This window comes from Ranitomeya variabilis, chromosome 4 (genome assembly GCF_051348905.1).
Source record: "Ranitomeya variabilis isolate aRanVar5 chromosome 4, aRanVar5.hap1, whole genome shotgun sequence".
NCBI classification, from domain to species: domain Eukaryota; kingdom Metazoa; phylum Chordata; class Amphibia; order Anura; family Dendrobatidae; genus Ranitomeya; species Ranitomeya variabilis.
In genome coordinates, this window is record NC_135235.1 from 483,044,811 (window position 1) to 483,067,302 (window position 22,492).

General features: G+C 43.7%; 1 protein-coding gene across 1 annotated transcript in view; it reads left to right on the forward strand.

Annotated features, from left to right (window-relative positions):
- The window catches only part of NFS1 (NFS1 cysteine desulfurase), a 52,021-nt gene that overhangs the window by 10,097 nt on the left and 19,432 nt on the right, over positions 1-22,492 (forward strand). Inside the window, 4 exon segments of the mRNA XM_077251897.1 lie at positions 2,121-2,273; positions 2,365-2,458; positions 17,193-17,327; positions 18,330-18,487. Coding sequence (XP_077108012.1) covers positions 2,121-2,273; positions 2,365-2,458; positions 17,193-17,327; positions 18,330-18,487 — 540 coding nt within the window.

The following is a 22,492-nucleotide window of genomic DNA, read 5'->3' on the forward strand; positions in this document are numbered from 1 at the left end:
TATGTAAGACGAGCAGTACATATATTATAGTAATATATTATAGTTTTGTGTGTAGTCACAAGGGAAGGGGGTGGCTATGTGATTGGAAATAGATATTTCACTTACATTTATCATTTAAAATGAGATTAGATCTCGTATAATAAGAAAATGTCTGGTTGTATTTTTTTTTCATTAATTCAATGGAACCTGTCAGTATGATCACCCCTCCTAAACTATCTATATGGGCATGTAGGGGCATATGAAGGTGAATAATATGATCCCTTGATATCTGGGATATCTTGTTCCAGAGAAATCCACAATTTTCTTTAATATGTAAATGAGCTGGTAAGATCTATTGCGAGAACATAGATCTTCCTGGGAATCTGCCTCCAGAGATTATTTTAAATGGAAGTGGGCATTAGCATTGTGAGACATGTAATGACTGACAGTCCGCTCTCCAAATCTCACTGCAGAGCTGTGAGCTGTGTCTTATTACAAAAATATTTGCAGCGGCACCTCTCTTCTGCTGTCAGCTCAGCTGCAGAGCTGTGCATGACTATAACTAACACTTTAGCTTTCCTCTCACACAGCCAGTGTGGTTCAAGAGACAGTACAGTAGAGCTAACAGCAATTACAGATGTTTGTTGTAAGAGAAACGTATGTTTTCCTCCCACACTGGCTGCCTGTGAGATGAAAGCTGAAGAGGTGTTAGTTGAAATCGGGTACAGTACTACAACAAAGCTGACAGAACTGTGAGCCGACAACTGCAGCTGTATTTGTAATGAGACACAGATCAGTTCTACTGAGTGTGATTACAACTGTCAGTCATTACATGTCTCACACTGGTAATCCCCCATTTCTTTTAAAATAAGTTCTGGAGGCAGATTCTCAGGGAGATCAGTGTCCGGCTCATAGATCTTCACAGCTCATTTACATATAAGAAAAACATCGGATCACAGATATCAAGGTATCATTTTGATCAGCTTCCTATGACCTGCATGCCCATATAGATGGCATAGGAGGGTTGGTCTTACTGACAGCTTCCCTTTAAAGGGACCCTGTCAGAACAGAATGATTGTTCAAACCAAATGGTGGGGCCAGTCATTTAAATACACCTTCCATCTATTTCCAACCCCCTATTCTTTGATTGACAGCTTTGGCTTTATACGACTAGACAAGGGTGGCGATAGATGGAAATCAAGCAGGTGGGAAGGTGCATTTAAAGGGAACCTGTCACCACTTTTCTGTCTTACCAGCTAAAAATATCATTTTATTCCGTGTCAGCTACGCATTCTCTAAATACTTATGTAACCCTGATTCCCCATGTATCGCCCATAAAAATCTTTTATATTTCTCCCGCAACTTATGCTAATAGGGTCCGTCTGGTCCGATGGGCCATTCTCTGTGTGTTTGCGATATCTCACAGTGGTCTGCATCCTCCAAGGACTGCATGCAGCAGCAGAGCATAGGGGTAGAGTGAGTGAACCGAAGCCACACCCATCAGACCGGGTGGACCCTATTAGGGAGAAATATAAAAGGTTTTTATGCCTGATACATGGGGAGTATTTAGGGAATGCATAGCTGACACTGAAAAATAAAACATATATTTTTAGCTGGTAGGACAGAAAAGTGGTGACAGGTTACCTTCCCTTTAAGGGTCTGTGCATACGTTGTGGATTTGGCAGCGGATTTGACGCTGCGGATCCGCAGCAGTTTTCCATGCGTTGTACAGTACCATGTAAATATATGGAAAACCAAATCCGCAGTGCACATGCTGCGGAAAATTCCACACAGAAAAGCTGCAGTTCACTTTCCGCAGCACGTCAATTCTTTGTGCGGATTCCGCTGTGTTTTACACCTGTTCCATACTAGGAATCCTCAGGTGTAAAACCACAGGTGAAATCCGCAGTAAATCATCAGTAAATCCGCAGGGCATTTTACCTGCGTATTTTTCAGATTCCGCGCTGAAAAATCCACAATGGAATCTGCAACGTGTGCACATACCCAAAATGTTTGGCCCCGCCATGAAGCTCAGAGCGCCTATACTTGGTTTCAGCAGACATTCTGTGCTAACAGGCCCTTTTAAGGTGCCCTTTTTTTTTTTTTTTTAAACCGTGCATTATTTGGCCTGTGATTTGAAGGGTGTTGCCAGATTCTACAAGTCTCGGAAAAGACACATAATCACCACTCAGACTGAACACAAGTGTGTCCTGGATTCGTGCCGCTCGTTAGAAGCAGAAGGTTTCCAAGTAACTTATCTTCCTGTCCAGAAGAATGGGCTCTTGGATTTAAAGGTGATTTTTCATTTACTTTTTTCCTGCATTTTCTGCATTTTAATTACAATTTGGATTTTCACTTTGGAGTAAACATTATCATTTTCTTTAGGTTCTAGAAGAAGCCATTCAGCCAAATACAAGCCTGGTGTCTGTCATGGCTGTGAACAATGAAATTGGAGTCAAGCAACCTATAGCTGACATAGGTAAATTTCAGCATTCTGTAATAATGATAGAATAAATGGCAGCCATGAACAATTTACTTATTGTGATACCAGAAACTTGTCAATATTAGCTCAGGTTTGTTCTTTAGGCCAGGCCACATAATAATAATAATAATTAATTTTATTTCTATAGCGCCAACATATTCCACAGCACTTTACATTTTAGAGGGGACTTGTACAAACAATAGACATTACAGCATAACAATAATGACATAAACAACAGAGGAGTGAGGGCCCTGCTCGCAAGCTGACAATCTATGAGAAAATAGGGGAGACATGAAAGGTGGATGGTAACAATTTCTTTCGTTGGTCGGATCAGCCATAGTGTAAGGATTGGGTGTTCATGTAATGGTGCATGAACCAGTTAACTGCCTAAATATGTAACAGTACAGATACAGATGGCTATTAACTGCATAAAGCATGTGAGAACATGAAGTGAGGAACCTGGTTATGGTAAACATTTTGAATGGACAACACAGGGATAGTTAGGCCAGTCTGAACAAATGCATTTTTAGGGCACGCTTAGAACTCTGGGTATTGGGAATTAATCGTATTAACCTGGGTAGTGCATTCCAAAGAATCGGCGCAGCACGTGTAAAGTCTTGGAGACGGGAGTGGGAGGTTCTGATTATTGAGGATGATAACCTCAGGTCATTAGCGGAGCGGAGGGCACGGGTAGGGTGGTAGACTGAGACCAGAGAGGAGATGTAGGGTGGTGCTGAGCCACGGAGTGCTTTGTGGATGAGGGTAGTCGTTTTGTACTGGATTCTGGAGTGGATGGGTAACCAGTGTAATGACTGGCAGAGGGTAGAGGCATCGGAATAACGATTGGTGAGGAATATGATCCTGTCTGCAGCATTCAGGACAGATTGGAGAGGGGAGAGTTTGGTAAGAGGGAGGCCGATTAGTAGAGAATTACAATAGTCCAGACGAGAAGGAATAAGAGAAACAGTCGAAAGTAAGAAAAGGTCGAATTCTAGAAATGCTTTTGATGTGCAGATAACAAGAGCGAGCCAGTGATCGGATGTGGGGGTGAATGAAAGCTTGGGATCAAGTATGACCCAAGACAGCGGGCATGTTGTTGGGGAGTAACGGTGGAACCACACACTGCAATGGCAATGTCAGGCATAGGTAGGTTAGTAGAGGGAGGAAACACAAGGAGTTAAGTTTTTGACATGGTGTTTACTGCATATGAATGTTTGTCTGTAATGTTAACCTATGTAGATGAGATATCGTACAGTTACATTTTCATGATCGTTGAAATGACATTTAGAACCAAGTTGTTTTTTTTTCTCACTCTTCTCAATCCAAGGGCTATAACTTTTCTATTTTTCCATCAATATAATTGCATGACGATTTGATTTTTGAGGGAAGTGTACTTTTTTATTCACCATTGTAGGTACATATAATTTATTGAATAATTCCCATCAACTTTTAGGTGGGTGAGTGATAAAAGGAAAAATCAATTCCCCTATTATTTTTTTGCATATTTTTTTTTCTACACCATGGGTTGTATGGTAAAAATAACATTAACTTAATTTTATGAGTCAAGATAGTTGTAGTGATTAGAGAAAGGCGGACCCGTGGATGTTTGGATTTGGATGAACAGTTAAAAAAGTTTGGGTTTGGGTACCGGAACAGTACCCGGACCCCATTCACTTGAATGGGGGGCTCAGAACATCCAGTGTTCGCCACTGTCATGTGCATGACAGCACGGCAAACACCGCTTCTGATCGGTGGTAAAATCATTACTGCCGGTCAGACAGCCGCAGTTCCTACGCTGTCAAATGACAGTGTAAGCCCGTAGCTGTGATTGGAGGTGTACAGTTTACCTCCGGTCACTGGCGTCGGCTGATGGGGCTACTGCTCCCATCAGCCTACGCCTGCTGCCGCTAATAACAGTGAGAGCAGGAGCGGCTCCCGCTCTGTAAATAAATAATTACAATTTAACAAAAAAACAGCCTGGGTTCCACTGTATTTTTGATAACCAGCCTGGCAAATCTCACGGCTGGGAGCTGCAACTCTCAGCAGTCAGTGTTAACGGCTGGTTATCAAGAACTGAGGGGTCCCCACTCTGTTTTTTAAATTATTTAAATAAATAATAAACAAAAACGGTGTGGGGTCTAATCCCCCCACCCCCCCCACCCCCCCATTTTTGACATTTAGCCTTGCTAAAGCAGACAGCTGGGGGCTGATATTCCCAGGCTGGTAAGGGGCCATGGATATAGGCTCCCACCCTAGAAATAGCAGCCCACAGCTGCCCAGAAAAGGCACATCTGTTAGATGCGCCAATTCTGCTGCTTTGCCCGTATCTTCCCACTTGCCCTGTAGCGGTGGCAAGTGCGGTTTATATTTGTCTTGAAGTCATCTTTGCATTGTCTGGTGACATTAAGCCCACGGCTTAGTAATGGAGAAGCGTCTATAAGACACCTATCCATTACTAATCCTATAGTTATATGATAAATAAAGACACAGCCAGAATAAAGTCTTTTATTTCAAATAAAACAAAACACATTTTTCCTTTTTTTATTTAAAAACAGCAAACAGTTATTCTCACATAATGCCTAGTTCCACGAAATCCCTCATCTCCTGTAATAAAACAAAAATAAGAAACAACAATATTCCTCACCTGTCCGTCGTTCTGTCCCACGTTCTAATCCATGTCTGGGGATTAATAGTTTTCAACCTGGACGATGCCAATATGCAAACGTCTAGGCTGAGAATCACTGGTAACTGAGCCACTGCGAGCGCAGCATCAGTGACGCCATCGAGGTTACTGCCAGTCACGGAGGCTGTGTTTCCAGCCGGGCCAGTGAACTCCGGTGAGTTTTGTCTGGCTGGTTATCAAAAAATACAGGGGAGCCCACTTTTTTTTTTTCCCTAAAATTATGTATTTACAGCGCAGGATTCGGCTGATAAGTACTCCCATCAGCCACTCTTTCTCTCACTGTTATTAGCGGAAGCAGGCGTTGGCTGATGGGAGCAATAGTCCCATCAGCCGACACCAGTGACCGGAGTAAACTTTACACCTCTGATCACAGCTGCTCGCTGACACTGTCATTTGACAGCGTGGGAACCGCCACTATCTGTCAGGTGGTAATGTACTCTAACAGTAGCATGGACTTCCTGGTGTGGTCAGTGTTCGGTGTCTGTGCCCGAACAGTAGGTGTGCGGTATGGACGGCAAACTTTATTGTTCGGGTTCGCCCATATCTAGTAGTGATACCAAATTTATGCTGAAGTTGTCAGTTTACATACTGTAGCAAATGGAAACGGAGGCACAGATGTTGCAGTGTACATTTGTTTATTGCAATTTTTGTGGAACCACTGGACCACTGTCCGGGGGGGGCTCCGAAGGGGGCATGACTATGCGAGCCCCAGGCACCCGTAGTAAGACCCCTCAAACAGGGTCAGATTGGAATGCCCGAGGGACGCAGGTGCTACCTCGCGCCCTTAGAGACATGCCCGGAGACCTGCGGGGTGCGCCGAGTCCAGGAAGCGGCAGCAGACAGAGCGAGACAAGGGACGGGAGCCCCAGGAGACGGGAGTCCCTGCTGGGCACCGCTTAGAAGTGGTGACCCCGATGCCACAAGTGAGGACCGGGGGTCAGAAGAGGACGGAGGCGCTACACATACACTTAGGATATAGTCATACTCCAAATTATTCCATGTTAGCAAACTATTATTTAAATAGTCCACATGTAAACGAAGAAATGGAAAGAATGCGGCACTCACCCGAAGTCTTCACTTATTAAATGTCCTTTATTGAACGTGGCATACCATTCCAGACTTGGCACAATACAGGCTAAGGCATAAAAAGGGAGCAGTGCGGGAGCGTGCAGAGACGAGACAGACTTCGGGTGAGTGCCGCATTCTTTCTATTTCTTCGTTTACATGTGGATCATCTACTTCATGTGCAGAGCACCGCCCTAACTTCAGTACAAGCTGAGTCCGTCTGACCTTTGGGGATTAGTCTCGCAGCTGGTTTGATTCATGATAGCTCTTTCGGTGCCGGCCAGTTGTTTTTTCTTTCTGAGGTATTATTTAAATAGGTTGTTTCTGATATCTACTTTGTTTAAGACACAACTAAGGCTACTTTCACATTTGCGTTAGAATCCGCAGCGTATCAACCGCAAACGCATGCAAAAACGCATGCAAACGTCTGATAACGCAGCGTTTTTTATCCGCATCAGCTTACGCATGATGGTAAAAAAACCCGCAGCGTTTGCATGCGTTTTTACATGTTTGCGCTTTTTATGCGCGTGTTTGATATTTCCAGGAGGGTGTGTCTTTAATGGGCATGCGCAGTCCGAAGTATGCAAGCGCATCAAACGCATGCGTACGCAAAGACATGTGTACGCATGCGTTCCCATAGATAGTAATGCGTTTTTTTGCCGCATTCCTTGCGCTAACAACCGCATACATTTCTAGGCGGCAAATTGACGCCTCTAAAATTATTACATGTTGCGCCAAACCGCAGACGACGAAACGACGCAAGCGTCGTCAAACGCGGCAAAACGCAACCGATCGCAGACTCATGTGTCCCTAATGTTAAATATAGAAAAACACAACGCATGCGGATAATTGCGGAAGAAACGCTGCCGACACAACCGCAAATGTGAAACCGGCCTAAACGCCATGTGGCAAATGATGTCCAGGCGGTGAAAAATGTCAAAATAACAAATATATACTTTATTAATTTGTCTAAATATACAGGATTAAAACGTGAGTCGTACAAAAAAAGAGGTGTCGTACTCCACAGAAGAGAAATAGTACAAAGGAGACTCCACACAAAGCAGAATAGCCAAAAAGTGGTTCATTTTATTAACAGATTGTAGGGTCTACTAATATGATGGTATAGCTAAAAAAATGGGAGAGCCTATACAGATGTCTAACCCTGAAAGCTGGGGCAAACATCATATAGTAGCACCATGCTCTGTAAAAGGCCATGGAACGACCTGTATACTGAAGTGCTGTTACATGTGTACTATACAGGTAGTGTGCAAAGCTGGATGTAGCAGCACACATCAAATCCTGTCTCCGCTATCCGTCAACCACCAGGCAGAGAGCCGCAGAGGAGACGTGGCCTGCAAGCGTGCTGATACACCCCCCAGTGCACTTGCAGCTGAATTTGTAGAGAGATTAAACAAAGATTTCTAGGCAATGGTGCCCCAAATCTGGAAATTGTGGAACACTGACCTATGCAGCAGTACCTGACAGGTTCTCTTTTAAAGCTTGGGTACACATGGGTCTTTATAATGAACAGTGACACCAAATATACTTCAGTAGTGGCAGAATGGCTTCAAGGGAACCCACTTACTAGGTTTCTTGCTTTAGTTTTCATAAAATCTCTGTTTTTTTACAAACCGCACAGATTTGACAATTTTCTACCTACAATGTGCTTAGACAGAAATCTGCCAATTAATGGGTGGTGAAGGGGTGGATGTGTGAGCTCATAAATATGAAAGATTATATAGCAGGAGCTCATCATTAAGAAGGGGTAAAGGAGCTGCAGTGTTTTATCAGTGCTACAACAATAAGCCCAGAAAGTGATCCAGTGATTGAATCCAGGTCTCTATTCTTATTTTCTGCTGATTTCTGATGGGGAAGCTAAAACTTTGTGACAGATTCTTTAAGGATAATAAAGTAAAGGTAATTGGAGGTGGTCATCACAAAGCTCTGACATCAATTGCATTATTGGTTTTACATTTATTTTTTTTTTCAACTTTCTAAGCAATTTGTTTTAAGCACTGCTTTTTGGGGTTCCTATGAATCAACAATCTGTGATTCTTTGAATGCTTATAAAATGCTTTCAAATACATGGAAATTCCAAAGTATTATTGTCTGATATTACAAGACTGACAGGCAATATTAGACCACCCCTCTGGCATGGCTTAAAAAGGCAGATGTCTGCAGATGCCTGCCTTGCGGTTATACTCAGGCATCCGGATGTCATGTACTACACAAAAGATGATACTGAGGTCATTTATCAAGTATAGAAAAATACAAAAAACTTTTCGGACCTTCCTTCTTCGGGGGGCCTGGCCGAAACGCGCGTCGGGGCGGACGCGCTGGGCAGCGGTCCACACTCATTACCCCATTAACTATCGGTAAATATTATCAACTACTGCCAATGCGAACTCCCATGCTGGGCTGGGATACAAACGTTGGATTGTTTTGTTTGTGCACACTGTGCAGCTATTAGGCTAATTAACTACTAATGAGGATTTGGATTAAGTATGACATAGCACCCACTGGCTAGGTAGTAAGGATTGTGTTTATATTGGCATTATAGTGTAGTATTGGTTGAAATGATTGGGAGGTTTTTGGTGTAAGGGAGGGATACTTATTATTGATATGTGATCATTGTTATCCCCTCTACATGGTACTGGGTCCCGGCGTGGCCAATTTTTATTGCATTTCATGGTGTGATCAATTATGCGTATGTACCTCTCGTATCCCCATGCACTGTATCTTATCAATAAAGTTTTTTGTATTTTTCTATACTTGATAAATGACCTCAGTATCATCTTTTGTGTAGTATATACCTAGTTGTGATGATGGGTTAAAACAGTCCAGCTATTTCTGGCACATGATTGTGTTGTAAATCTTAAAATGTGTTGTTGTTATTTAAAATTGCATTATCCGGATGTCATGGTAGAGCATTGGCTCCAGTGGTTGAACTGCAAGTTTCCGATATTCTCCTCCATCTATCAAACTCCTTATGTGTTGCAGTCATTAGTTAACTCCTTCACGACATGCGCTGACTTAAGATGGCTACTGTTTCTGACAGCAGGCTATCCCCGCACTTCGTTTCGGGGGTCTATGCCAACCCGACCTGGGCCCCCCCTCATCCCCTCGGCGATCACTTTGATTGGTTGATCAATTCTGACCAGCACCAATCACAGCAATCACAATGGGTCTGGTGATAGCGACGTCACCTCTCCTGATTAACCCCTGTGGCGCTGATTGGCTGAACATTAGTTATTGACCACTCAGGGCTAGAAGGGTTAGTCTACAATGGAGATCACTACTCTGCACGCTATCTTTATCAGAGTTCGGTTGCTGAGAGGTTGTATTATGCCCCCTGTGTTACCCAGCGAGTGAGAGAGAAATTCAATCATGGCCATCGTGGTCCTCCTGCGATCTGTCTCCAGCCTCTTGTCTCCTGCAATCTGTGCTGTGTATCCTGCCTCCCGCGATCTGTCTCCTACGGTAGCTGCTGTGTGACCAATCTGTGATCACAGAAGCAACAGTTCCCCAGTCTCTATTCCAGTCCCCCCATCCGACTAGAAGCAATCCAAACATTTTTGCATTATAGTGATAATGCGCAGTGTCTTCCCCAAGACGATCCGAACTTTGATCGTCTATACAAAATTCAGCCAATAGTTGACCACTTCAGAAAATTTGCTGAGGCGTACACACCCCCAAAGGGAGATTTGTATAGATGAGAAAGCTTTGGTTCATTTCAAAGGGAGGCTAAAATTCCGTCATTACCTGCCCAGTAAGGCTGCTTTAACACATCAGTTCTTTGCCGTGAGGCACAATCCGGCGAATTTTGAAAAAAATGGATCTGGCAAAAGTTGCCGCCGATCTGTTTTTTTCTCATGGACTTGTATTTGCGAAGAGATTGCGACGGATGGCCTCACGTTTCATCCGTTTTTCGCCAAATCCGTCGAAATTGTTTTTCCGGCGGTCGGAGAAAACGAACAAAGTAACGTTTTTTGTGTCCGTCAAAAAAACAGACTGCGACGGATCCATCGCCATCCGTCATTTGCTATAATGGAACCCTATGGCGCCGGATCCGTCAAATGACGGAATCCGGCGACGGATTCTATTTTTTCTAACTGAGCATGCTCTGTGTTTTTTTTTTTTTTTTTTTTTTTTTAAATTTTAGGATCCAATTAGCTGGATCAGCTAGTTGCATCCATCGTATCAGTTTTTCACAATCTGCGACGGATCCGTTTTTTTCAACATTCGACGGATTGTGCCTGACAGCAAAAAGCTGATGTGTGAAAGCAGTCTAATGGCCAGGTACGGAGGTAAACTCTACATGCTGTGCTAGAGTTCCTCAGGGTACACCCACAGATTTTGGGTCTATGAAGGGAAGGGCACCCTGAATGCCCCCTCCCCCTGTCCTGGGGCTGAATGGGAACATAGTGTGGGGATTGCTGCACCCAGTGCTGGATAAGGGTTATCACCTCTACATAGATTACTTTTACACCAGCATCCCATTTTTCAAGTCCCTCTCTGTCAGCAGTACAGTTGGGCAACTGCCACGAAAGACCGACAGCAGAGCCCAATGCAGCGACAACATGCTGGTGGGCAAGTATAAGGACAACTTCCTTGTCACTTTCCGGGGTACAATAGCACAAGTCCCAAAGCCAGATTGCATCTTGGATTATAATAAGAACATGGGGGTGTAGATCTCTCAGATCAGTGCCAGGCGAAAAGCTAAAGTATGGTAAAAAAAAAAAAATGCAGAGTACATTGTACAGATGGCAACTTTTTTGCTGTTTCAATCTACAGGGAATATGGGGACCTTCCTTCAGTTTCAGGAGGTAGTCTTCCAGGACCCAATGTTTGGCACTCAGGGAGGTGAGGGTCCCAGTACTTCAAACTGATTTATAATGTAATGTACTCCGCAAAAATAACAGCACATTATAAATTTGTACACCAGTAAAACTACAAACATTATTCTCATTACTATAACTATGCCTCTAGATAAATTCTCTGTGTAGTTTCCAAAATAGGGTTACTTCTGGGGAATTTTTACCCTTTTTAGGCACAACAGGGGCTCTCCAAACGCGACCTGATTCACAAGGACCATTCCATCAAAGTCTGTGCTCCAAACCATCACTCCTTTCTGTTCGAGCCCTGCTGTGCGCCCAAACAGTAGTTTTCCACCACATATGGGGTATCGGCGTACTTAGGGAAAATTGCACAACAATTTTTGGGGTTCATTTTCTCTTGTTACCCTTTTGAAAAAAAAAATTGGGTCTGAAAGAACATTTTTGTGGAAAAAATCTGATTATTTATTTTTTATTTTCACGGCTCAACATTATAAATTTCTGTGAAGCATCTGGGGGTTTAAAGTCCTCATCACACATCTAGATAAGTTTCTTTCTTTCTCAAGTGTGTGTATATACAGTATATAAGTGTGTGTGCATTTTACAAAGATATACAAAGAATGGAGAGGTCTGTAATTTTTATCGTAGGTACACTTCAACTGTGAAAGATCGAATCTAACAAAATCCTGAAAATCACATATGATTTTTAACTATTTTTTTGCATAGCTGGCTTAGGCTACTTTCACACTAGCGTCGGGCTCGGCCCGTCGCGGTGCGTCGGGCCGAGGTTCCCGACGCTAGCGTTGTCTCCGCCGCACAACGGGGGCAGCGGATGCATTTTTCCAGCGCATCCGCTGCCCCATTGTGAGGTGCGGGGAAGTGGGGGCGGAGTTCCGGCCGCGCATGCGCGGTCGGAAAAAGCGGACCGTCGGGAGCAAAAAACGTTACATGTAACGGACCGTCGGGAGCAAAAAACGTTACATGTAACGTTTTTTGCTCCCGACGGTCCGCCACAGCACGGCGCAACCGTCGCACGACGGTTGCGACGTGTGTCATTGCGTCGCAAATGCGTCGCTAATGTTAGTCAATGCAGAAAAAAACGCATCCTGCAAGCACTTTTGCAGGATGCGTTTTTTCGGCAAAACGACGCATTGCGACGTAATGCAGTTAACGCCAGTGTGAAAGTAGCCTTATTCATGCATGAAGTAATTATCTGATACAATAGAAAAACAAGACTTTAATATTTGGTACAAAAACTTTTGTTTGCAATTACAGAGGTCAGACGTTTCCTGTAGTTCTTGACCAAGTTTGGACACGCTGCAGCAGGTATATTGGCCCACTCCTCCATTCAGATCTTCTTTAGCTTTTCGGGTTTCAGGGCTCACTGGGCAACATTGAGTTTCAATTTCCTCCAAAGATTTTCAATTGGGTTCAGGTCTGGTGACTGGCTAGGTAACCCCAGGAACATGAAATGCTTCTTAGGCTGGAGTCACACTAGACCGTAATACGGACGAGTGCAATGCGATAAAAAATCGCATAGCACTCGGCCCAATGTTAATCTAGGGGGCAGCTCCTATTATCTGTTGTTTTCTCGGCCGTATTCAGGATCCAAGTGAAATCGCAGCATGCTGCGATTGTCAGCGTATCTCGGCCAAAAATCGCCAATGCAAGTCTATGGGTGCGAGAAAAAAATCGGATTACACACGGACCATCAGTGTGACTTGCGAGAAATACGCACCGGTATTCTATAGAAAAGCCGGCAATTAAGTGCAGTGTACAGTAAAATCACACGGACAGGTTAGAATAGAACAGATAAAATTAATGTCTACACATAGTATAGGTATATATAGGTTTATTAAACGCTCAGTCCAATTGAAGACCCTAGTCACCTGAAACAAAGTTTAAATAAAAAAACAACAATATCCCATACCTCTCCGGCGTTACAGTCAAGTCCCACAATGTAAATCCATCAGAAGGGGTTAAATAATTTTACAAGTAGATGCTCTGCTAATGCAGCCGCCCCTGCCTGTAAACACTGGGGAATTAAAGTAAAGCAGGGGAACGTAGCTACCTAGACTTGCGGTGCTGTGCCCCCTGCTGGCATAACCTCATATGAACTCGAGCGTGAGAAAATATTCAGAAAAATTCCCACGCTCGAGTTCATATGAGTTTATGCCAGCAGGGGGCGCAGCACCGAAAGTCCAGGTAGCTATGTTCCCCTGCTTTCCTTTCATTCCCCAGTTTTTACAGGCAGGGGTGGCTGCATTAGCAGAGCTTCTACTTGTAAAATTATTTAACCCCTTCTGATGGATTTACATCGTGGGACTTGACTGTAACGCCGGAGAGGTATGGGATATTGTTTTTTTTTTTTAATTTTAACTTTGTTTCAGGTGACTAGGGTCTTCAATTGGATTGAGCGTTTAATAAACTGTTACAACACCATGTGTCTTTATTTCATTAAAATACTTTTTTCCTAATGTGTGTGTGTGTGTGTGTGTGTTTTTTTTAACCCTTTATTAATGTTGGATTAATAATGGATAGGTGTCTTATTGACACCTCTCCATTATTAACCAGGCTTAATGTCATCTTACAATAGCAAGGTGATATTAACCCTTTATTACCCCATATCCCACCACTACACGGGAGTGGGAAGAGTGGCCAAGTGCCAGAATAGGCGCATCTTACAGATGTGCCTTTTCTGGGGTGGCTGGGGGCAGATGTTTTTTGCCAGGGGGGGCCAATAACCATGGTCCCTCTCTAGGCTATTAATATCTGCCCTCAGTGACTGGCTTTACCACTCTGGCGTAGAAAATTGTGCGGGAGCCCACGCCAGTTTTTTCCGTGATTTAACCCTTTATTTTTACAGCTAGAGCCCCCAAACTTTGCACACAGACACTTCTAAGATTAGTAGTGAGGAATATGTAAAAAAAATTATGGGATATGAAATGGTTCACTATATGTAAACCATGTCCCATATCCTGTCAGGTTTGGGAAGGAGATACCAAAAGCCGGAAAATGAATTACCGGCTTTTCTGCTATCTAGCCCTATATGAAATATAAATATATGTATATATATATATATATGTGTCTCAATGACATATATATATGTGTGTGTGTGTGTCTGTGTGTGTATATATGTATATATATATCGCATCCTCGCATTGAATACGGATCACTGTTCAGGAAATTTTCTGCGTATCTCGGCCATCAAAAACGGACCGTATTTTTATACGTAGTGTGTGACTCTGGCCTTACAGAGCCACTGCTTAGTTGCTCTGGCTGTATGTGTTTCAGGTCATTGTCAAGCAGGAAGACCCTACCACGACCCATCTTCAATGCTCTTACTAAGGGAAGGAGGTTGTTGGCTAAATTCTTGCGATACATGAACCCATCCATCGATCCTTCCTTCCTTCCTTCAATACGGTGCAGTCGTCTTGTCCCCTTTGCAGAAAAGCACCCCCAACATATGTTATTCCCACTATACTTCACGGTTGGGATGATGTTCTTGGGGTAGTACTTGTCCTTCCTCCAAACACTGCAAGTGGAGTTGATACCAAAAAGTTCTATTTTGGTCTCATTTGACTACATGACCTTTTCCCATGCCTCCTCTGGATCATCTAGATGGTCATTGGCGATCTTGAAATGGGGGAATGAATATATTATCCAGCTCACAGGATGCCAATTTATGATGGTGTAGTGTGTTACTAATGGTAATGTTTGAGACTGTTGTCCTAACTCTCTTCAGGTCATTGACCTAGTCCTGCAGTGTAGTTCTGGACTGATTCCTGACCTTTTTCAGAATCCTCCTTACCACATGAGGCAAGATCATGCATGGAGCCCCAGACCGAGAAGATTGACAGTCATCTTGTTTTTCTTCCATTTTCTAATAATTGCGCCAACAGTTTTTACCCTTCTCACCAAGCTACTTGCCTATTGTTCTGTAGCCCATCCCAGCTTTGTGCAGGTCTACAATTTTGTCCTCTGTATCCTTAGACAGCTCTTTGGTCGTGGCTATGGTGGAGAGGTTGAACTGTGATTGATTGTGTGGACAGGTGTCTTTTATACACTGTGTTCCAAATTATTATGCAGAAAGAGTTTAGGAGTGATAAGGTTAGAATTTTTTTGTTTGTCATTTAAACTCATTGATGGTGATGTGTGTCAGGGCTCTTTATATCACTGAAAGCAATTGCAGATACCTGTGCAAATTAGTTTGGCAGGTGTGTCCAAATAAAGGCAAGACTACTTAAGAAGGCTGTTCCACATTATTAAGCAGCCTCCATTTTTTGCCAAATTGGGAAAGAAAAAGGATGTGTCGGCTGCTGAGAAGCAACAAATTGTGTAGTATTTAGGTCAAGGCATGACTACAATCAACATTGCCAAGACACTTCATCGTGATCATCGCACAATCAAGAAGTATGTAGCTGATTCCCAGCACACACGTGTGCGTGCTGATAAGGAAAAATTGAGGACTCTTTCCAACAGGCAATTGCGTAAGGTTAAAAGAGCAGCTGCAAAAATGCCTTGTCATAGCAGCAGACAAGTTTTTGAAGCTGCTGGTGCCTCCAATGTCACCAGAACAACAAGATGCAGGATCCTTCAGAGGTTTGCAGCTGTGCGTAAGCCATCCTGTCGACCACCTCTATCCACTGCACACAAGCAGAAACGGCTCCAGTGGGCCAAACGATACATGAAGACTGACTTCCAAACTGTTTTGTTCACCGATGAGTGCCGTGCAACGCTCGATGGTCCAGATGGATGGAGTGGAGGATGGCTGGTTGATGGACACCCCATGAAAACACGGCTAAGGCGCCAACAAGGAGGAGGTGGAGTAATGTTTTGGGCTGGAATCATGGGGACAGAGATTGTCGGCCCCTTTATGATCCCTGAAGGGGTAAAGATGAACTCCATAGTCTATGTGGAGTTTCTAAAACAACACTTCCTGCCATGGTTCAAGAGGAAGAACCGTGCTTTCCGCAGCAAGATCTTTTTCATGCATGATAATGCACCGTCTCATGCTGCAAAAAACACATCTGCATCTCTGGCTGCTATGGGCATAAAAGAGGACAAACTTATGGTGTGGCCACCATCTTCCCCTGACCTCAACCCCATTGAGAACCTCTGGAGAATCATCAAAAGGAGTGTCTATGATGGCGGGAGGCAGTTCACATGTAAGCAACAGCTCTGGGAGGGTATTCTGTCCACATGCAAAACAATTGAAGCAGAAACCATCCAAAAACTGACAAATTCAATGGATGAGAGAGTTCAGAAGCTTCTTTCGAACAAGGGGTCCTATGTGCAAATGTAACATCACCTAGAATAAAGTTTTCACTTGAAAACTGTGTGATTTCATTTTGTAATAAGCTGATAATGCTTATAACTTCACAATTGACCATTTTTTTTGTTCAAAATAAAAAAAAAAGGTTGAAAACTCTTCTGTGCATAATAATTTGGAACATGCATTTTGAGTGTTTATTTTTTTTTAAAAGATACTGTTTTCATAGGCAGTTTGTTACAAAACATTGCAATTATACTAGAATAGTAGATGACTGGAAAATAACAATGACTGCAATTCAGATAGGTAATTTAGAGAAAATATGAGGAAATATTATTTGCATAATAATTTGGAACACAGTGTACAAGTAGCGAGGTCAAACAGGTGTAATTAATTCCGGAGAATGAGTGCAGAGTAGGAGGGCTTCTTAAAGAAAAACTAACAGGTCTGTAAGAGACAGAATTCCTGCTGTTGGTAGGTGATCAAATACTTATTTCATGCCATAAAATGCAATTTACTTCTTTAAAAATCATACAATGTGATTTTCCGGTTTTTATTTTTATTTTTTTAAGATTTTGTGTCTCACAGTTGAAATGTTCCTACAATAAAAATTACAGACCACTCCATTCTTTGTGGAAAACTTGCAAAATCAGCAATGTGTCAAATACTTATTTTACCCACCATGTGTGTATATTTCTTTTTTTCCCTTTTCATTAGCATTGTACTGTACTTAGAACATATGTACATAAATAGTGACCATCTGCTCAGCTAGTATATAGCTGGTTGCTTTTCCCATTTTAGTGGGGTTAGTACTTTCTAATCAAATTAATTGACTTAAACTAAAATCTCAATCTGGGCAACTTTTTTGGTCTTTAGGTTATCTTTGCAGCTCCAGAAAAGTCTTCTTTCACACAGATGCTGCACAGGCGGTAGGCAAGATACCACTGAATGTGAATCAAATGAAGATCGACCTCATGAGCATAAGTGCACATAAGATTTATGGTCCTAAAGGTATGCAGTCCTTGTGTCGTGTATTTATCCTAGATATCCCAGCTCCTTTATCACAAGAGTCTGTCATTTTGCCACTTTGGTTACAACACAACTCAATGTAATATTGTGGAGGGTTTATTGGAGCTTTGATAATTAAAAATTATCTCTTTATTCAAACACAAGTCCTTGAATATTTATAAGTTTTGACAGGTGTTAGTTGACCATCATCACTGAAACCCCCAATTACACTTTTTATGGCAATTAAAGGGGAGAGCTCAGCACTTGCCAGACACATTGCCAAGTAAAACTAGTCAGATAAAAACTGAACCCATCTGTTTCTGGTTTTCCCCAATCAGCAACTCTCACACACTTTGCAATCCACAAATGCTATAGTAATGTCTGTATTAATTTGATAGATATTCAAACTCTGCGTAAAATGAAGACATTGTATTTTAAACCACTGGTTATTTTATTGTTCACGGAGTTAACTTTTGGCACCTTTAAAGGGAATCTGGCGTCAGTTTTTTTTTTCTTCTGTAATCTGAGAGCAGCATGTTGTAGGCGTAGAGACACTGATTCCAGCGATGTATCTCTTGCCCGTCTTCATGTTTTTATTTTAATAAAATCCATGTTTTCTCTGCTAAAGATCTAGCAGTTCTCTGAATGCTGAGCTCTGTATAACCCCGCCCACACCACAGATTGGCAGCTTTTTGTGTACACTGTGCATGGGCAGAAACCTGACAATCAGTGGTGGGGGCAGAGTTACACATAGCAGGAGGACTACACGGCATGAGAAAACTAGTCCTCCGGCAATAATCTCCTGCTGATAAAATTGCTGGTTTTATTTAGGCTGCAACAAGCATCCCAGTACGTGACACATTGCTGGAATCCATGTCTCTGTATTTATATCATGCTGCTATCAAATTACATAGTAGAAACCTGCTGACAGATTCCCTTTAACTCATAATATGTAAACATATTCCTTTTTACTTTGATAACTTTCAATTTATATTCATGTTTCAGGTATAGGGGCCATTTATGTTCGTCGGCGACCTAGAGTAAGACTGGAGCCCCTAATCAGTGGTGGAGGGCAGGAGAGAGGTCTGAGATCTGGGACAGTACCAGCACCACTCGCTGTTGGGTTTGGTGCAGCATGTGAAGTAGCTGAACAGGAGATTGAGGTAACGGATCAGTAGTAATTTGTGCAGTGTATATATTTCTAGATTAGATTATGTGAATTTTATGTTGGGGCAGCATAATATGGCGAGAGGTCTGCTCTCCTGCCAGCTAAATGACATGCAAATGTTGTGCTGTTTGGTAATAGGTGTGGTCAGAGAATACAACAGACACGTAGTTCGGTTTTGGTGTGTTATTGAGGAGTGCGGCCTCCCCAGCAGTGACAACCAGCCGTGTGTGTGTACTTGGCAGCCTGGCAATCATTATGAGGAGTGCGGCCTCTCCAGCAGTGACTACCTGCCGGGTGTATGTACATGGCAGCCTGGCAATCACTATGAGGAGTGCGGCCTCCCCAGCAGTGACTACCAGCCGGGTGTATGTACATGGCAGCCTGGCAATTACTGAGGAGTGCAGCCTCCCCAGGAGTGACAACCGGCCAGATGTATGTTCATGGCAGCCTGGCAATCACTATAAGGAGTACGGCTTCCCCAGTAGTGACAATTGGCCAGGTGTATGTACATGGCAGCCTGGCAAATCGCTATGAGGAGTGCCGCCTCCCCAGGACTGACTACCGACCAGATGCATGTACATGGCAGCCTGGCAGTCACTGTGAGGAGTGCGGCCTCCCCAGGAGTGACTACCGGCTGGGTGTATGTGGATGGATACCATGCTTGGCATAGGTAATTTTCCTGTATTGGATGTTTTCCTTTATTGGATGCTGCCCTTCCCGTGGTTGTTCCTTCCCGGGGAAAGGTCTGGCTATTCACTGCTTGCGTTGAGAAACACGTGATGGTGTCTCCGCAGCTATCCTACATGCATTTGCATATTTCCCATAAGGGATGGGGGCAGTGTTCTGGATCACTGCGTTGAGAAACACGTGATGGTGTCTCCGCGGTGTTGGATGTTTTGGTCTCCCCGAGGCCAATCATCTGTTCCTTCGCAGCCTTTTACTAGGCACTGCTCCTAATAGCCAGATTCCCACTCCACACTGATGAGGGGCAAACACCCCGAAACAGCTGTCTGTGGATGGATACCATGCTTGGCATAGGTGGTTTTCCTGTATTGGATGTTTTCCTTTATTGGATGCTGCCCTTCCCGTGGTTGTTCCTTCCCGGGGAAAGGTCTGGCTATTCACTGCTTGCGTTGAGAAACACGTGATGGTGTCTCCGCAGCTATCCTACATGCATTTGCATATTTCCCATAAGGGATGGGGGCAGTGTTCTGGATCACTGCGTTGAGAAACACGTGATGGTGTCTCCGCGGTGTTGGATGTTTTGGTCTCCCCGAGGCCAATCATCTGTTCCTTCGCAGCCTTTTACTAGGCACTGCTCCTAATAGCCAGATTCCTACTCCACACTGATGAGGGGCAAACACCCCGAAACAGCTGTCTGTGGATGGATACCATGCTTGGCATAGGTGGTTTTCCTGTATTGGATGTTTTCCTTTATTGGATGCTGCCCTTCCCGTGATGGTGTCTCCGCAGCTATCCTACATGCATTTGCATATTTCCCATAAGGGATGGGGGCAGTGTTCTGGATCACTGCATTGAGAAACACGTGATGGTGTCTCCGCGGTGTTGGATGTTTTGGTCTCCCCGAGGCCAATCATCTGTTCCTTCGCAGCCTTTTACTAGGCACTGCTCCTAATAGCCAGATTCCTACTCCACACTGATGAGGGGCAAACACCCCGAAACAGCTGTCTGTGGATGGATACCATGCTTGGCATAGGTGGTTTTCCTGTATTGGATGTTTTCCTTTATTGGATGCTGCCCTTCCCGTGGTTGTTCCTTCCCGGGGAAAGGTCTGGCTATTCACTGCTTGCGTTGAGAAACACGTGATGGTGTCTCCGCAGCTATCCTACATGCATTTGCATATTTCCCATAAGGGATGGGGGCAGTGTTCTGGATCACTGCGTTGAGAAACACGTGATGGTGTCTCCGCGGTGTTGGATGTTTTGGTCTCCCCGAGGCCAATCATGTTCCTTCGCAGCCTCCCCAGGACTGACTACCGACCAGATGCATGTACATTGCAGCCTGGCAGTCACTGTGAGGAGTGCGGCCTCCCCAGGAGTGACTACCGGCTGGGTGTATGTACATGGCAACCTGGCAATCACTGAGGAGTGCGGCCTCCCCAGGAGTGACTACCGGCCGGGTGTATGTACATGGTAGCTTTGCAATCACTGTGAGGAGTGCAGCCTCCCCAGCAGTGACTAGCGGCTGGGTGTATGTACATGGCAGCCTGGCAATCACTATAAGGAATGCGGCCTTCCCATACACCTGACAGCCTGGCAATCACTATGAGGAGAGCGGCCTCCCCAACAGTGACTACCAGCTGTGTGTTTATACATGGCAGCCTGGCAGTCACTATGAGGAGTGCGGCCTCCCCAGGATTGGCTACCGGCGGGGTGTACAGTACAGACCAAAAGTTTGGACACACCTTCTCATTCAAAGATTTTTCTGTATTTTCATGACTATGAAAATTATACATTCACACTGAAGGCATCAAAACTATGAATTAACACATGTGGAATTATATACTTAACAAAAAAGTGTGAAACAACTGAAAATATGTCTTATAGTCTAGGTTCTTCAAAGTAGCCACCTTTTGCTTTGATGACTGCTTTGCACACTCTTGGCATTCTCTTGATGAGCTTCAAGAGGTAGTCTCTAGAAATGGTCTTCCAACAATCTTGAAGTAGTTCCCAGAGATGCTTAGCACTTGTTGGCCCTTTTGCCTTCACTCTGCGGTCCAACTCACCCCAAACCATCTCAATTGGGTTCAGGTCTGGTGACTGTGGAGGTCAGGTCATCTGGCGTAGCACCCTATCACTCTCCTTCTTGGTAAAATAGCTCTTGCACAGACTGGAGGTGTATTTGAGGTCACTGTCCTGTTGAAAAATAAATGATGGTCCAAGTAAACGCAAACTGGATGGAATAGCATGCCGCTGCAAGATGCAGTGGTAGCCATGCTGGTTCAGTATGCCTTCAATTTTGAATAAATCCCCAACAGTGTGATCAGCAAAGCACCTCCACACCATCACACCTCCTCCTCCATGCTTCACGGTGGGAACCAGGCATGTAGAGTCCATCCGTTGACCTTTTCTGCGTCGCACAAAGACACGGTGGTTGGAACCAAAGATCTCAAATTTAGACTCATCAGATCAAAGCACAGATTTCCACTGGTCTAATGTCCATTCCTTGTGTTCTTTAACCCAAAGAAGTCTCTTCTGCTTGTTGCCTGTCCTTAGCAGTGGGTTCCTAGCAGCTATTTTACCATGAAGGCCTGCTGCACAAAGTCTCCTCTTAACAGTTGTTGTAGAGATGTGTCTGCTGCTAGAACTCTGTGTAGCATTCACCTGGTGTCTAATCTGAGCTGCTGTTAACCTGCGATTTCTGAGGCTGGTGACTTGGATAAACTTATTCTCAGAAGCAGAGGTGACTCTTGGTCTTCCTTTCCAGGGGCGGCACTCATGTGAGCCAGTTTCTTTGTAGCGCTTGATGGTTTTTGCAACTGCACTTGGGGACACTTTAAAAGTTTTCCCAATTTTTCAGACTGACTGACCTTCATTTCTTAAAGTAATGATGGCCACTCGTTTTTCTTTACTTAGCCGCTTTTTTCTTGCCATAATACACATTCTAACAGTCTATTCAGTAGGACTATCAGCTGTGTATCCACCAGACTTCTGCACAACACAACTGATGGTCTCAACCCCATTTATAAGGCAAGAAATCCTACTTATTAAATCTGACAGGCCACACCTGTGAAGTGAAAACCATTTCCGGTGACTACCTCTTGAAGCTCATCAAGAGAATGCCAAGAGTGTGCAAAGCAGTCATCAAAGCAAAAGGTGGCTACTTTGAAGAACCTAGAATATAAGACATATTTTCAGTTATTTCACACTTTTTTGTTAAGTATATAATTCCCCATGTTTTAATTCATAGTTTTGATGCCTTCAGTGCGAATGTACAATTTTCATAGTCATGAAAATACAGAGAAATCTTTAAATGAGAA